Source organism: Propithecus coquereli, unplaced genomic scaffold (genome assembly GCF_000956105.1).
Source record: "Propithecus coquereli isolate 6110/MARCELLA unplaced genomic scaffold, Pcoq_1.0 Scaffold440, whole genome shotgun sequence".
Lineage (NCBI taxonomy): Eukaryota > Metazoa > Chordata > Mammalia > Primates > Indriidae > Propithecus > Propithecus coquereli.
Window position 1 is genome coordinate 2,227,200 of NW_012150175.1, and position 14,707 is coordinate 2,241,906.

At 47.1% G+C, this 14,707-nt stretch overlaps 1 protein-coding gene across 3 annotated transcripts in view; it reads left to right on the forward strand.

Annotated features, from left to right (window-relative positions):
- ALDH18A1 (aldehyde dehydrogenase 18 family, member A1) overlaps positions 1 to 9,752 on the forward strand; it is a 41,117-nt gene extending 31,365 nt beyond the window's left edge. For all 3 annotated transcript variants that reach the window (XM_012654505.1, XM_012654504.1, XM_012654506.1), the window contains 6 exons: positions 247 to 384; positions 2,430 to 2,625; positions 2,728 to 2,849; positions 4,871 to 5,057; positions 6,058 to 6,153; positions 8,723 to 9,752. In XM_012654505.1, the coding sequence (XP_012509959.1) occupies positions 247 to 384; positions 2,430 to 2,625; positions 2,728 to 2,849; positions 4,871 to 5,057; positions 6,058 to 6,153; positions 8,723 to 8,904 (921 nt within the window). In that variant the 3' untranslated portion in view covers positions 8,905 to 9,752. The remainder of the gene's footprint in view (positions 1 to 246; positions 385 to 2,429; positions 2,626 to 2,727; positions 2,850 to 4,870; positions 5,058 to 6,057; positions 6,154 to 8,722) is intronic.
- Positions 9,753 to 14,707: the final 4,955 nt, after the last annotated feature.

Sequence of the window (14,707 nt, forward strand, 5' to 3'; positions counted from 1 at the left end):
TGCCATTTATAAGCTATATGACCTTGAGGAACCACCAACTTTCCTGGGCTTCCAAGTCCTTATTTGTAAAGTAGGGGATAAAACAGGCACTTAATTCACTGGAATGTTTTGAAGACAAGACAACAAAGGCCTTATAACATGGTGAACACAGTGCTTAGCACAGAAAGAGTACTCAGTGAATGCTAACATTACAGTCTCTGTTACTGTTTTTCCCCTTTGATCCACTGCTCTCCCTTTGATCTGCAGGTGGCAGCCTTGGCTATTGCAAGTGGTAATGGCTTGTTACTCAAAGGAGGGAAGGAGGCCGCACACAGCAACCGGATTCTTCACCTCCTGACCCAGGAGGCCCTCTCAATCCATGGCGTCAAGGAGGCTGTTCAGCTGGTAGGTCCCTGGGAATGAGCCAAGTCAGGCCCAGAGGGGCGAGCTCAGGTGTTCGGGAATTTGAAGCAAGGCTTAGGCCACATGGGGCCAAGTCACTTGTACAGGCAGGCTTGACTGGAATGGCAGCAGGTCTGTGAGCCTGCCAACATTAGGCCATTCGGCAGTGCCAGATGGCCTTCAGTGGCTTAGGAAGCCCAATTCCATACTGCTGTGTCCTGGCAGTACAGATTGATAAGAATGTCAGCTAGACCTTCATTTTTTGGGTCACAGGGCAGCAAGAGTACCAGACCTAGAGTGTGAGGCCTGAGTTCTTCCCATTGCAGAGTGATCTGAGGTAAGTCAGATGAGACGCTTTTTGAAAGTTTGTCATGAACTATCATGCAGTGTGTAAGTATGAGGTCATGCTGTTATCACTATTACTATTATGGTCATTATTTTAACTGACCATTGTCTCACTCTCCTCAACTGTCCAATGAAGTTTGATAGTAATAGCTACAACTTACTGAGCACCTGCTGCGTGCAAGGCACTTTTTATCCATTATCTCATTTAGTCCTCACAGCAACCCATGAAGAAAATACCATTAACTTTTAAGCCCACTTTCTAGATTGGAAAAAAATTATTAGGCCCATTTTCTAGACCCAGAGGCAAAGTAATTCACCCAGAGTCACATAGTCTGTGGTAGAGTTTAGATTTGGACCTAGGCTGACTCCAGATCTTTCTTGTTCCATTGAGGCCCACTCACTCCAACATTCCAAGATTCTGTAGGCTTCTGGGGAATGTCTACAAACCTCCAGCATTATGTGCTCAGTGACCAGAATCTGGGTTTTTTCTTATGGCAGTATAGTGTGTGGAAAGAGAAAAGATTTTAGGGATTCATATCCTAGCTCTACTGCCTCCTAGCTTGGACAGCTTCCCTCCCTCCCTCCCTCCCTCCCTGTTGATGTATAACATACATACAGTAAAGTACACACATCCGATGTGAACAACTCTGTGACTTCATCCATATACACACACCCATCTGTAACCACCTGCCATATCAAGGCATAGAACATTCCCAACATCCCAGGAGGCTCCCTTGTGCCCTTCCCAATCAGTATGCCACACCCCCACCAGAAAGTAACCACTTTTTTTTACTTCTGTCACATTTAATTAGTTTTGCCTATTCTTAAACACCATAAAAGTAGAATCATACAAAATGCACTTTTATGTTGTATGTCATTTGTTCCTCATTATGGCCATGACATTCATTCACATTGTTGCATCTAGCAATAGTTCTCTCCTTTTTATTGCTGTGTAGTATTCCATTTACATGCATATACTACAGTTTATCCTTTCTTCTGTTGATGAATATCTAAGTTGTTTCCAGTTTTGGGCTATGGGGAATAAAGTTGCTATGAACATTCTGGTACATGTACATTTGTATTTGTTATAAAAGTAATATGACCACATGGAGGAAAATTAAAAATCAAGAAGAGGAAACAAAATACCCATAATCTTAGTGTCCTAACCCAAGCACTTTAGTCAGTCCAGTCTGCATCCCAGAGTAGAGGTTGTCAGTGGAAGTCATGGAGAACTGTGACTCCCTACTGTGACCCAGCATTTCCTCGAGGCTGTGATTAGAGAACCAGCAGAGCGGCCACTTCCCATTGTCACCCTCATCGCCTAGCATGATCTGTACTGCCTTCCACCTCAATAGGTAGCTCTTCGTAGCTCTCTGGCATGTGGTAGCTTATCTGCCCTGCGTTACGGCTAGCTGTGTCCTAGTGCTGCCCTCTCTGCTAGACTCTGGGCTCTTTGAGGGCAGGGAGCATGTCCTGTATGTTTTGTAACACAGAGCACATCACTGAATGTGCAGGATTTCATGAGCATTTGCTGGAAGACTTTTTGATTCTTGTCATCAGAAACTTAGTCTTGTTTTTAGAATAAGTGCCTGATTTAGTTCTTAGGGGGTGCAGACATTTATCTATAAAAGGGAACCTGCTATTCCTGTATTTTGTGTGGTCAGAAGATGTCATCTTTATCTTTTTATTCTCTCCCTCTTCAGGTGAATACCAGGGAGGAAGTTGAAGATCTTTGCCGCCTAGACAAAATGATAGATCTGATTATTCCACGCGGCTCTTCCCAGCTAGTCAGAGACATCCAGAAAGCTGCGAAGGGGATTCCAGTGATGGGGCATAGTGAAGGGATCTGCCACATGTATTTGGATTCAGAGGCCAGCGTGGATAAGGTCACCAGGCTAGGTGAGCTGGACGGGATCTCTTGTTTCATGAGGATGAAATAGATGTCAAATCCTCTGTGGCTCTGGATCATGTTAATAGAAACATGCTTTGTTGTTCTTTCAGTCAGAGACTCTAAGTGTGAATATCCAGCTGCCTGTAATGCTTTGGAGACTTTGTTAATCCACCGGGATCTGCTGAGAACACCATTATTTGACCAGATCATTGACATGCTCAGAGTGGAACAGGTAAGGCAGATCTGCAGGGCCAGCATGTCACTTCCTGTCTTCCACTTTGAGATTTAGGAGCCTGTGGGATTAAACAGGAGCAGCTACCATACCATATCAGGCAATTTAGGAAACAATATTTTTGAGCATCTCCTATGTACAAAGTTCTGTGCTAAGTGCAGAGGTGAGTAAAACACAACCCCTGCCCTCCGATAGTCTAATAGGTGGGCCAAACCGGTATACAGGTAGCTTTATTACAAAGTGGAATGTGTTATGTACTAAAGAGGGTTCAAAGGTGAGACAGACCACATGGCAGCATGCTGAATGGACTATTTCAGGTAACCTTTTATTCACATGGCAAAGTTTAAAGTTTATGTTTCCAAATACACATTCCTTTTTGGATTTGATTTGAAAAGATTGTGCAGAAATGTTCTTAAACCAAAAATGTATATGCATTCGCTCCCTCCCTTCAAATTTCATCAGTTACCAGTATTAACATACTTAATAGGGTGATATTTGGGAGTCAACGATTTGTCTAATGTCTCCTCTGGATTATGTTCTTATTGTGTCATTAAGGTTGTAAACTAACCAAAACCAGGAAATTTCAAATATAAATTTATGCTCTGTGTTAAATGCATGACTGTAAGGAAGTAGATACTCTCAAGGCAGAAATGGACAACCTGTTAAACTTTCTGCATGGATGCGTTTTAAGCTTTAATGTCTGATGTCATGGTGCTCTTTCCGAATTGTATAAGCCAGCACAGCAGTAGAAAACGTGCCTGCTGGCCTTGGTTGCTTTCACCCTGAGCATGTCTCTTCCCTTCCATCCTTTTTCTGGAAATGAAGGTTCCAATCAGCTTAAAAATGTGGCATGGTCCCAGGGAGAACCTGAAGGAATTGTTTTTGAAAATGAAAACACACCCCACGAATTAAAAGGGAAGTAGATCGCATGATCTTTCATCATTGGCACCTTCCTTTACATAAGTGGCCTATTGATCAAGCACCTAGGTTGGCCAGGCATCACTGTGAACTGGACTGGACAGGAAGAAAGCTCTCCTGTAGCCAGGACTAAACCCCTCAGTCCTAAGTTGTACAAACAGTGATATCTCAGTTAGCAGAATGAGGATGGCCTTGAAATTCCTCACGTTAAAATGAGTCAATATGTATACTTCATACAGCACTTTTGTGTAGCAGAAAGTAAACCCAGCAGGGTAACTCGCACAGTATGGGGTTCTGGTTCCCAAGGAACATGGTTGGGCCTAGTCCTGAAGGAAGCAGGGTGCCAGATAGGAAACGGTGGCAGGGCCTCGGGAGCAGTGAGGACAAAACAGATATCACTTGTTGAAACCTGAGTCAAGGCAAAAGCTTAGTCCCAAAGAACCAAGGCATGAGCCCTGTCTTGGGGAGGTCTTAGAGCCTAGGTGAGATCCAGCCTGGTGACCAGGGCCATCAGTCACCAGCCTCAGGATCTTTACATTCCTCCAACCAGGAACAGGATTAGTGCCAGAGCCTGGGGCTGAGTTGTACCGAGAGGGGGACCAGACTGACACAGTCAGAAATCCAACAAGTAACCCCAGTTTGAGGTGCTGAAAGAACCTGACCAAGTACTACTTAGCTCTAAAGCAAACCTGGTACTTCTGCAGGGTGCAGGAAATAGAAATATATGTGTGGGACCTCCCTTTTTCCATGTGAGTCTAGTGCCTAGGTCCCATATGCAGGGAATGGGATTTTTATAGTCAGGTGTTTTAGCAAAATGCCCAAAGTCAAGGGCTTAGGTTGCTAGCCCATTAAATGCCTTGCACAGGCTTAACGTTCAAAGGCTTCCTGTCTAAATCCCTGCTCCAGCTTTCTCCAAGGCCCATTGCTGGCAGTTGGCCAGTTAGCATTTCCCAAAGCAGAGCATCCTGGACGACGGAAGGCTGGGACTAGTTCAGTTATCCAGGCCACAGGAGCTGCTTTGAGCTGTGGTTTTGCAGGGTCGTGGTGCATCATGCAGGCTCATCTTGCTGTTCGATCCTAGAGCTTGATTATTTTGGTTCCAGGTAAAAATTCATGCGGGCCCCAAGTTTGCCTCATATTTGACCTTCAGCCCCTCTGAAGTGAAGTCGCTCCGAACTGAGTATGGGGACCTGGAATTGTGCATTGAAGTGGTGGACAATGTCCAGGAGGCCATCGACCACATCCACAAGTACGGCAGCTCCCACACAGATGTCATCGTCACAGAGAATGGTCAGTGTCCAGGTGCTTCAAGCACATAGTATCTGCCTTTTCTGCTTTGATCTCCAAGGTGGTCCTGCTCCTCTCAGCCCCTCTTGGCCTGCAGGAAAACAAGAATTTAATAGCCTAATGCTAATGCCTTTGGTGGTTTGCTGAGTGCTTTTACATCTCTTACCTGATTATATTGTCACAGCAGCCCTGCCAGGGAAGGCAGGGCAGAGATGATTAGCTCTGCTTTAAAGATGGCTTACCCTGAGTCAGAGGCATTATCATTTAATCCATGCAACAATGCTTACCCAGTAGTTATAAACCCATTTTACAGCTGAGGAAACCAAGACCCAGGAAGTTAAGGCAGAACCAGCTCTGTACATTGATTCATTCACTCTGCAAATACGTATTGAGGGACACTCCAGGGGTTGGGCATCAGAGGCCTGATGGTGAAGGAAGCCAGTAGGGCCCCCTTGAGGAATTTGCAGTCAATTTATCAGGCATCATAACACCACCAGCTAACACGTAACGATAGCTAGCGTTTACTGAGTGCTAGGCACTGGGACGAGTACTCCACGGGTACCAACTCATTTCATCCTCTTCACAGCCCCGTGAGCTAGGTAATGTTGTCAGTCCCCTTTGACTGGGACTGCAGGCGGAGAAAGGTTTAGACACCTGCCCCAGGTCACACAGCTAGTGGGTGTGGAACTGGGGTTCAGACGTAGGCAGTCTGGTTCTGGAGCCTGTAAATAGGACGTGTAGTCAGGCCATCGCAGCACCAAGACACATCTGCACGAGAGATCCAGATCCCGCCCCAGTCTTTCCACGATATTGGGACTGATGAGGCTGGCTTGCCTTCTTCCCCTCCAGATTTTTCACAAATCTGCACATTTAACATGTGAGAATATGTGGGGAGGCTCTCTGAGGGCCCAGTCCCTGCCCAGATCTGTCACCAGTGAGCGGCTGAAAGAGGGATGTTCTCTGTGGGTCATCCTAATTCGATTTATCTTTCTTTACGCTGAAGAGAAAACAGCAGAGTTCTTCCTCCAACACGTAGACAGTGCCTGTGTGTTCTGGAATGCCAGCACTCGCTTCTCTGATGGCTACCGCTTCGGACTGGGTAAGAAAGACCGGTCAGGGAGAAAGTAGTCACTTGTGTCTCGCCTGTAGTCCAAGGCCATGGTGAGGTGGAGGAGACACCTCCCCTTTACTGTCACATGCTTGACCAAGACAATAGAGACAGACTTGTGGCAAGATAGGATTATCAGAGAGAATAATACTTACACCTTATGAGTTGGTGGAGGTCCTGTGTTCTAGGCGTTTCATGTGTTAAGAAGGTAGGTACTTGTGTTTCCTTTTTCATAGATGGAGAAACAGATTCAGAGAAGTGAAGTAACCTGCCCAGATTCACGCAGTTGGTGTTTAGACCCACACTGGTGCGAGTCCAGAGCCCAGGTGGTTCCCACTGCAATATGGGCAGACCACACTCCATCTTTGTGCACAAGCTATGACAGGTGTACACGCCACGGTCCCGCGAAAGCATTGCTATTGCAGACTTATTTCTTCAGAGTAGCGCAGCTAGCTTGCCCTCAGAGATAAGCATCCCTCACAAGGATAGTACAAAAATAGGTGTTAGTTACCTGCACTGGGCCTAAGTACCAGCATCAAAAACAAATAGGGAAGCCCCGAGCTTCAAGGTTAACTTCTAAAGCAGACTTCAAAATAAAAGGCACCAGAAAGACACTCCTCTACCTCCTTCCATTAGTTAATAATCTCTAGCCCTTGGCCAGGCGCGGTGGCTCACGCCTGTAATCCTAGCTCTCTGGGAGGCCGAGGCGGGCGGATTGTTTGAGCTCAGGAGTTCGAAACCAGCCTGAGCAAGAGCGAGACCCCGTCTCTACTAAAAATAGAAAGAAATTAATCGGACAACTAAAAATATATAGAAAAAAAAACTAGCCAAGCATGGTGGCGCATGCCTGTAGTCCCAGCTACTCGGGAGGCTGAGGCAGGAGGATTGCTTGAGCCCAGGAGTGTGAGGTTGCTGTGAGCTAGGATGACACCATGGCACTCAAGCTCAGGCAACACAGCGAGACTCTGTCTCAAAAAAAAATAAAAAAAAGAAAAATCTCTAGCCCCCTGTGGCATTGGGGTTATTTGGACAGTCTCTGGTTTTCTGGGGTACCATTATACAAACCTTCAGTAAGACATTTATGACACATTTTCTGAATATTTGAGAATCATTTCAACCACTTAAAATTTTAATCCCCCTGAACTTTCTGAATAGATGATCTTCCTGGAGAAATAGCTCTCAGTGAATTGTTAAAGGTTATTAAAGGGAATTTACTCAGTTATTTAATCATTAGACTCTTTATTTTTAGCTCCCTGTTTCTGTTACGTTGGGGTTTTGACTTAGTTATCACATCACTTGCACTGATGTGTGTATTCCAAGTTCTTGAAGAAGAAAGGGCAGAATACATTGAAGGGCCGAGGTGCCCGTCATTTAAGTGAAAATCCAGGATAGGGGAAGAGCAAGGACTACTCCGTTGTCTTTCCAGCACCAGCTCAGAGCAGAAGCCCAAACTCTGGTTGAGCGAAATTCCTGTGAAATGTATTAATGACAGTGACAGTTCTTTACTGATCACTTCCTACATTCCTGTCACTGTGCTAAGTGTATCACATGCATTGTCTCACTTAGTTCTACAAAATGGATCCTTTTATTTTCCTTGTTTTCCAAATGAAAAACCTGAAGCTTGAGAGATGAAGTTAGGTAACGCGTGCAAAGTCATACGGTCTCTGCTCTTGAACCAGAATCTGAATCCCGGTGGTCTCACTTTCCTTGCCAGCCACTAGCCCAGGCACATCCCCCCGGTCTCTTCTCTCCGCCTGCTCCTCCCCAGACAGCTCCTCCTCACTGTTCAGGTTCCAACCACAAGGCACCTCCTTAGGGAGGCTTTCGCTGACCACCCTGCCCAGTGTGTCCCCGGCTCCACCATGCAGTCTGTCATAGCACCCTTCGCTACACTCAGGCACCACATGAGATCATTTACTCACCTGTCTTCTGACTGCCTTGCTTACTAGAATATCAGCTCCATGAACACAGGACCTTGTATCTATTACTCACCATTTTATCCCCAGGGCCCAGTACAGTGCCTGGTACACAGTACCAGGGGAAAACCCCTGATGTCCCCTGGGACTGAGCCAGGAGCAAGAGGGAGGGGAATTGAACAATAACCCTCTCATGTATTCCGTAACTGATGAATGCCCGTGTGGTAAGACTTCTGGGAGATACTGAGAACATGTCCTTACCTTGTAGGATTTAAGAAGTATTTGGGGAGATGAAACTGTCATACTAACATTGTTGTACACCTCAAAACATGCCCAAATGTCAAAATATGGTCTACATTTCGGATGCTAAACTGATATCAGAGACAACACTCGTAGCATTGCCAGAATGCATTGGGGATAAAATACAGAAGGATTGGATTTCGTTAGAAGGGGACGTGTCCTCATTTGTCGTCATTGGAGAACATGCTTGCTGGGTCTCAGGCCAGCCCGGGGAGGATGGGGCAGGAGTGGGCAGGGGGAGAGGGCACCGAGTGAGCGGAATGCAGCAGCATGGGTCCGGGGCGTGGGCAGGAAGTGGAGGAGAGGCTGGGAAGAGCCACATCTTTGTCCATGCTTTTTCACAGGCGCTGAAGTGGGAATCAGTACCTCGCGAATCCATGCCCGGGGACCGGTAGGACTTGAGGGACTACTTACTACTAAGTGGCTGCTCCGAGGGCAGGACCACGTGGTCTCGGATTTCTCAGAGCATGGAAGCCTAAAATATCTTCACGAGAACCTCCCTATTCCTCAGAGAAACATCAACTGAAAAGAACCAGGAAAACCCAGGACGGTCCCAGAAGGTCTTCATAGTTAAACTTGTCTTGGAAGAATCTCAGGGGAGAAGCCAGATCTTGTCTCCCAGTTCCTGGAAGGGGCTGCCTGTTGGAAAGTGCACCTAGATGCTTCTGGGCTCAATTTGGCAATGTCAGTCTTGGCTAATACGTGTACCCCAGCTCACCTTTTCTTTTTTTAAGTAAGAAAATAATGACTCCCGATAGGGACTTCTCTTCACCCAGTCCAGTTCTCTGCAGTGATAAGAAGGTGCAGTTCTCCCCCCATAAAAGGCAAGGAAACATCATGGCTGCTTTTTATCGCCTCAGTGAGGTAAAGGCTCCCTTGGCGTTTGGGTGGCGCTAGAGCCAGCCATCCTTAATAAGCGTTCTCACATTTCATGTCGTTTCATCTCGTTTCTTTCACACATAGTCACACACATCTTCAGAAAGGAAAGATTTGGAATTTTGGAAGAGGGACAGCTTTTGTTTTTAGCTTTCTCATCAGAAACAGTCTCAACAATGGACTGAATCATTTCCACCGGGACCATTTGTATTTATTTGTGGGGTAAATAAATAAGCATCCCAGACGCTTGCAGCTTCTCCCCGTCCAGGAGAGGCTGCCTCCCTGCCATGCGGCTGGAACCTGAGCTGCGGGCGGGAGGTACGAGTTTCCCGATGTTCCCCGCCGGGCAGGAGGAACATCTCCAGCCATCATGCTTGAAATTTTTATATGAATTACTTTGTCATCCTATCCTTTTCCTCCAAAACAAAAACTAGAGGATTATTTTAATACTTTGGATTCTCCCCCCCTTTTTGAGAAATAAAGTTCTTACGAAAAGCCTGTGTGCATGATTGAAGTTTTTTCCCTTATTTGTCATTACCCCCTTCTTTCCTCGCTCCCCCCTTGTGACCCTCTTGGCCCCGCTGTGGACATGGTCTGTCCTCTGGGAGTTGTCTGGGGAGACAACTGCCTCAGCGTGTTGGTGGAAGCAGCACAGGAAACCCCAGCAGGGGCACTCAGACTGGAAGAGGGGAGAGGACAGCAGGAGAGTAAGCCCAAGAGCTTTAAGACTGCAGCCATGGTGATGCTCGGAAGTGAGTGGACATGTGTGACGTGAGCAAGCTGCCATGTGTCGCGTCCCCACAGCATCTGCTCAGACGGTGCGGCCTCAGCTGACATCCCTGGTTCGCTTTGGATGCAGATAATTTCATCCTCCCAGCTCCTCCCTGCCAGTCCTGCTGCCTTGGGACCACCTGACGGCTCTGACCCCTCACGTCCCTCCCTCCATCTAGCTCCTGTCCTAGGGGGTCCCTGGTGCCCGACAGTCTGCAGTCGAAAGACTTCTTGTCTCGTGGGGGCCCTCCTAAAGAAATAAGCACTCGCTGTGGGCTGCTTATCCTCTGAGGATGTTTTATGAGCACAAGAATTACGGTGTCATGTGGAACATGTTCCCAGGCTGGCTCCAACCCCTACCTCTCATCCAGACCCTTACATGGTCTGGCAAGTTACCCTGCCTGCCCTGCCCTCTGAACAGAGAATTCTGGCATAGCTTGCCTGAAAAGGCAATAAACAAGGTCCTGCCTGAAACTATCACAAATACCGCAATCAGCTCCCAACCAGACAACAAATGCCCAGGAGTCTAAAATAGAAAGCGACCCAAGAGAGTGGGGGCCCTTGGGGGAGACTCCACTGAGAAGACAGGCCTGCACTGGGCCCTGAGAAAGACCACCACCATCAAACAATCCTAAGCTTCACTCTTACTAAGCTGGTCTGAATCGGTCCGTGGAGTAACTGCACACTGAGTTGAGCTGCGTGCCACAGAAAATCCAAACAATTGGGTTTGAACATGATAGTTCATTTTTCTCTCATGGAAAAAGAGGTCTGGAGGCAGCCCAGGGCTGGGGTAGTACCTCCACGATGGCATAGGTGTGTGGGCTGCTTTCGGTCTGCTCTTCCGTCCTAGGGGGAGGTCCCCGTGCATGTGCCTGTGGCATTTCGAGCATCAGGACTGCATTCCAGGCAGCAGGAAGAACGAAGGATCACAGGCAAAAGAGTAGGTGCCCGCTGCCCCCCTTCTCAGGGACATTGCAGGACAGGCTCGTGGCCTCCCCTCAAGCGTCTGGGATTGCCCTGTCCAGTTCTCTTCAATGATGGAAGGTGATGGAAGGCCCCCACGTACAAGACAAGGAAAAATTGTAGCTGCTTTTTATCACGGCAGTGAGGGAAAGGCTCATTTATCTGGGCAATTGCAGCTCCAAGAAAGCAGGGGTCCTCTTGGTAAGGGAGAGGGGAACTTGCATGGGGGAAGAAGGTCACCCTCATTGATTCATGGAGCTGAGAGTACGGCCCAGTCACCTAAACACTGTGGCTGCCGCAGAATGAAGGAGGGAGGGGACAGAGGCCAGGGGGCAGCCCCAATGTCCACTGCACTGCCTCGCAGAGAGGACATCGGGGAGGTGCCCAGACACCCTGAAGGTGCGCAGTGCTATCTGCAGCCCAGTGCAGTGGAGGGAGCTCTGTCCTGGGACTCCAGAGTGTTTTTTCCACCTCTGCCACTGACTAGCCCTGTGACTTTGGGTAACTTATTTGAGCATTTGTGCCTCAGTTTCCCTATCCATAAAATGGGAGCTTGGATCACCTTTCCATTTAGGTGGGGATGGGAGAGGCTTTCCATCACTAAGTTGCATATCAGCTGAACAAGGTATTTTTCCTGTCTGACATGCACAGCTGCCCAAGACTTTGGTGGGCACTTGAAAGCTATTAATAAGCCCAAAATCTCTCCCTCTCTCCCCTCCACACACACACACCCCTCTCCTAATTGCCAGCTTTGTGAGCCTCAGATTACTTCAAACTGTGGTCCAAGAATCATTGTAGCCGAATGACCAGAAGGGCTAGCTAAAACTGCAGATTCCCTCACCCACACCTGCCGAGCCAAAATCTCTGGGTGTAGGGCAAGGAATTGGAATGAACACGACCCTTGTGTGACTTACACCACCACTACTACTGCAAGTAACCTGAGAGTTTTGTTTTTCGCCCATAATGAGGAGTCCAGAAATAGGTAGTCCAAGGCTGGCAAGGCAGTTCTCTGCTGCCATTAGGAACCCGGATTCTTCCCAACTTTCAGCCCTGACATTCTTAACTGTGCAGTTTCCATCACACACAATGGCTGTCCCACCTCTGCACCTATGTTCCATCTATGTCCCAGGAAGGAAGAAGGGCAGGTGCAAGGGGCACGAGCACTTGAGTTTGCCCAACACACCACATTTAGGGAGCTTTCCTGGAAACCCCAACTGGTGACTTCCTCTTCATCAGGAGGAAATGTTTCATGTGGCCACATGGGCAACTCTAGCTGCAAGGGAGGCTGGGAAATAACAGCTTTATAGCTGGGCACATGCCTGGCCAAACAAAAATCAGGATCTTTGTAAGGAAAGGAAGAGGAGAAGATAGATACTGGGTAAGCTACTAGCAGTGTTTGCCACAGTTACCCCTAATGACTTTCTGAAGAGTGGGTTTTCTTGGAAGGCCCCTTTGTTCCTTGAGCTCATTGATGGGTTTTGAATGCAGGTTTTGAGGGGGAAAGCTGCCTGCTCTATAAGAGATGGAGAAAAGATAAAATTCTTGGGCAATTCTGGAGAGGAAAGAGTGAGTTGTAGACTTGCCCTAGGCAGAGGGCACAGACTGAGGATCAGTACGAAATTAGGCTAGAGGAAGCTAAATCACCAACGTGTAAGAAAAGCCATCTGTTTTTAAACTAATGGCTTGATAGGGGTTGTTATGGACTGAATGTTTGTGGCCCTCCACCCCCACCAACTTCATATTTTGAAGCCCTACTCCCCAGTGTCATGGTGTCTGGAGATGGTGCCTTTGGGAAGTAATTAGGGTCAGATGAGGTCATGAGGGTGGGACCCTTATGATGGGATTACTGCCTTTATAAGAAGAGACACCAGAGACCTTCCTACCCTCTCCCAGTCCCTCCCACCCCACCCTGAAGACCCCTTGTGAGGACACAGCAAGAAGACAAGACAGCCTTTTGCAAGCTGGGAAGTGGGGCCCTCACCAGGAACTGAATCAGCCAGCACTTTGATCTTGCGCCTCACAGCCACCAGACTGAGATATAAATTGCTGTTGTTCAAGCCACCCAGTCTATGGTATTTTGTTATGACAGCCCAAGCAGACTAAAATGGGGTAATTGTCTTGGAGGTGCTTGCATTTTAGAAAAAGAGCCCTGTTATTTCAAAGAATTAGCCAGTGACATAGTGGAAAGAGCATGCATTTGGGAGTCATGTAACCTGTACTGCCTTCTATAAATTGTGTGAACTTAGCAGAATTACTTTTACTGAAATGAGCCTCAATTTCCTTATCTGAAAAAAGAATAGACAAATAATACCTACCTAAAAGGTTCCTATCAGTGAAGAATCAGGTAGTGGACTGGACACCTAGCTCATGGAAGGAGCACCATCGGTGTTAGCCACAATTAGCCACATCTGTCTTTGTATTCCCCACCGAGCCGAGCCTGGAGGAATGCGTACAGATGCTCATGGAGTACCTGCTGAAATGGACTTGAGCAGACCTGTGGAAGGGGAGGGCACCTTCTCTGAGGTCCATGGACCATTAGAGACAGCAGTGTGAGGCTGGCAGTCTAAAATGATCATGTTTTCCCTGATCCGAACTTATCTCTAAACAACCAAGGAGTGTCATTGTTCTCACCTAGTTATGAAAGTGCCCTGTGGAGTCTCTTGCAGTGGAAGGTGGGTTAAATGTTACAATGTCTTCTCTACTCGTGCTTCTGGCAAAAACCGGTGAATAGCCTCATAACCACTCTTAAGGCATCTCATTTAAGTGAGCAGAATTCTGCTTTTAGTGAGAATGACATTTAAAGCTTCATTCAGTATTCAGCAGGCACCTACTATATGCCAGGTACTGGGAATAAGAGACATTCCCCACTGCCCGATGTTTCAAATCTTAACCTGTCTGAGAATTGCTGCTCTAAGCTCAGATAATTCTTTTCCTTAACTCCCAGGCCTCACCGCCTATTTTACTCTCATTGCTACGAGAAACCCTCTGGCCAATAGGAAGGCACCAAAGTAGACAGATGTGCTCCCATGCTGGAAGGGAGGAGGGTTCACCATAGTCTAAGGAAAGCGACTCGCTCTTTATTCCATCTGGCCCCAGGATTCCTCCAACGCTAGAGGGCAGTCTGGCCCCATGGACCTAAGGAGGTCTGTCTGTCTTTCCTCAAGACCCAGTAAACTACCTCTTCCCCATCCTCAGACTGATCTGGAAACGAAGTGCTAGCATGTAAAATAACTTTTACTCACTTACCTGGAAGGTAAGAACACAGCTTTTTGGTTATGAGACAGAATAGGGTTTGGACCTTGATTCTAAGAGCTGCTAGCTGTTTGACCTGGGGAAAGTGTCTTAACTTCTCTGAACTTTGGTAATGCTTATTCATAAATGGGTTTTGTGAGATGAATTGTAAAGCACTCAGCACACTATCCAGTATATGGTAAACTTTCAATAACTGCTAGCTGTTACTATTTATGATTCTGAGAAGTGGCTTTCTCTTAGTTCTGAACATTGCTGTTTTATTTAAAATCCAAGCATCTCTTCCTAGGAAATAAGGTAAGGACACTCTTAGGACATATCTACCATGTATCAGACACCATAGTCTGAGCCTTATGTATGATGCCACAACCATCTGAGTGAGGAATTTATTCTCCCTATTTTACAGGTACAAAAACTAAGGATCAGAAAGGTTGAGTAAATTGCCCAAGGACACACAGTAAGAAAGCCAT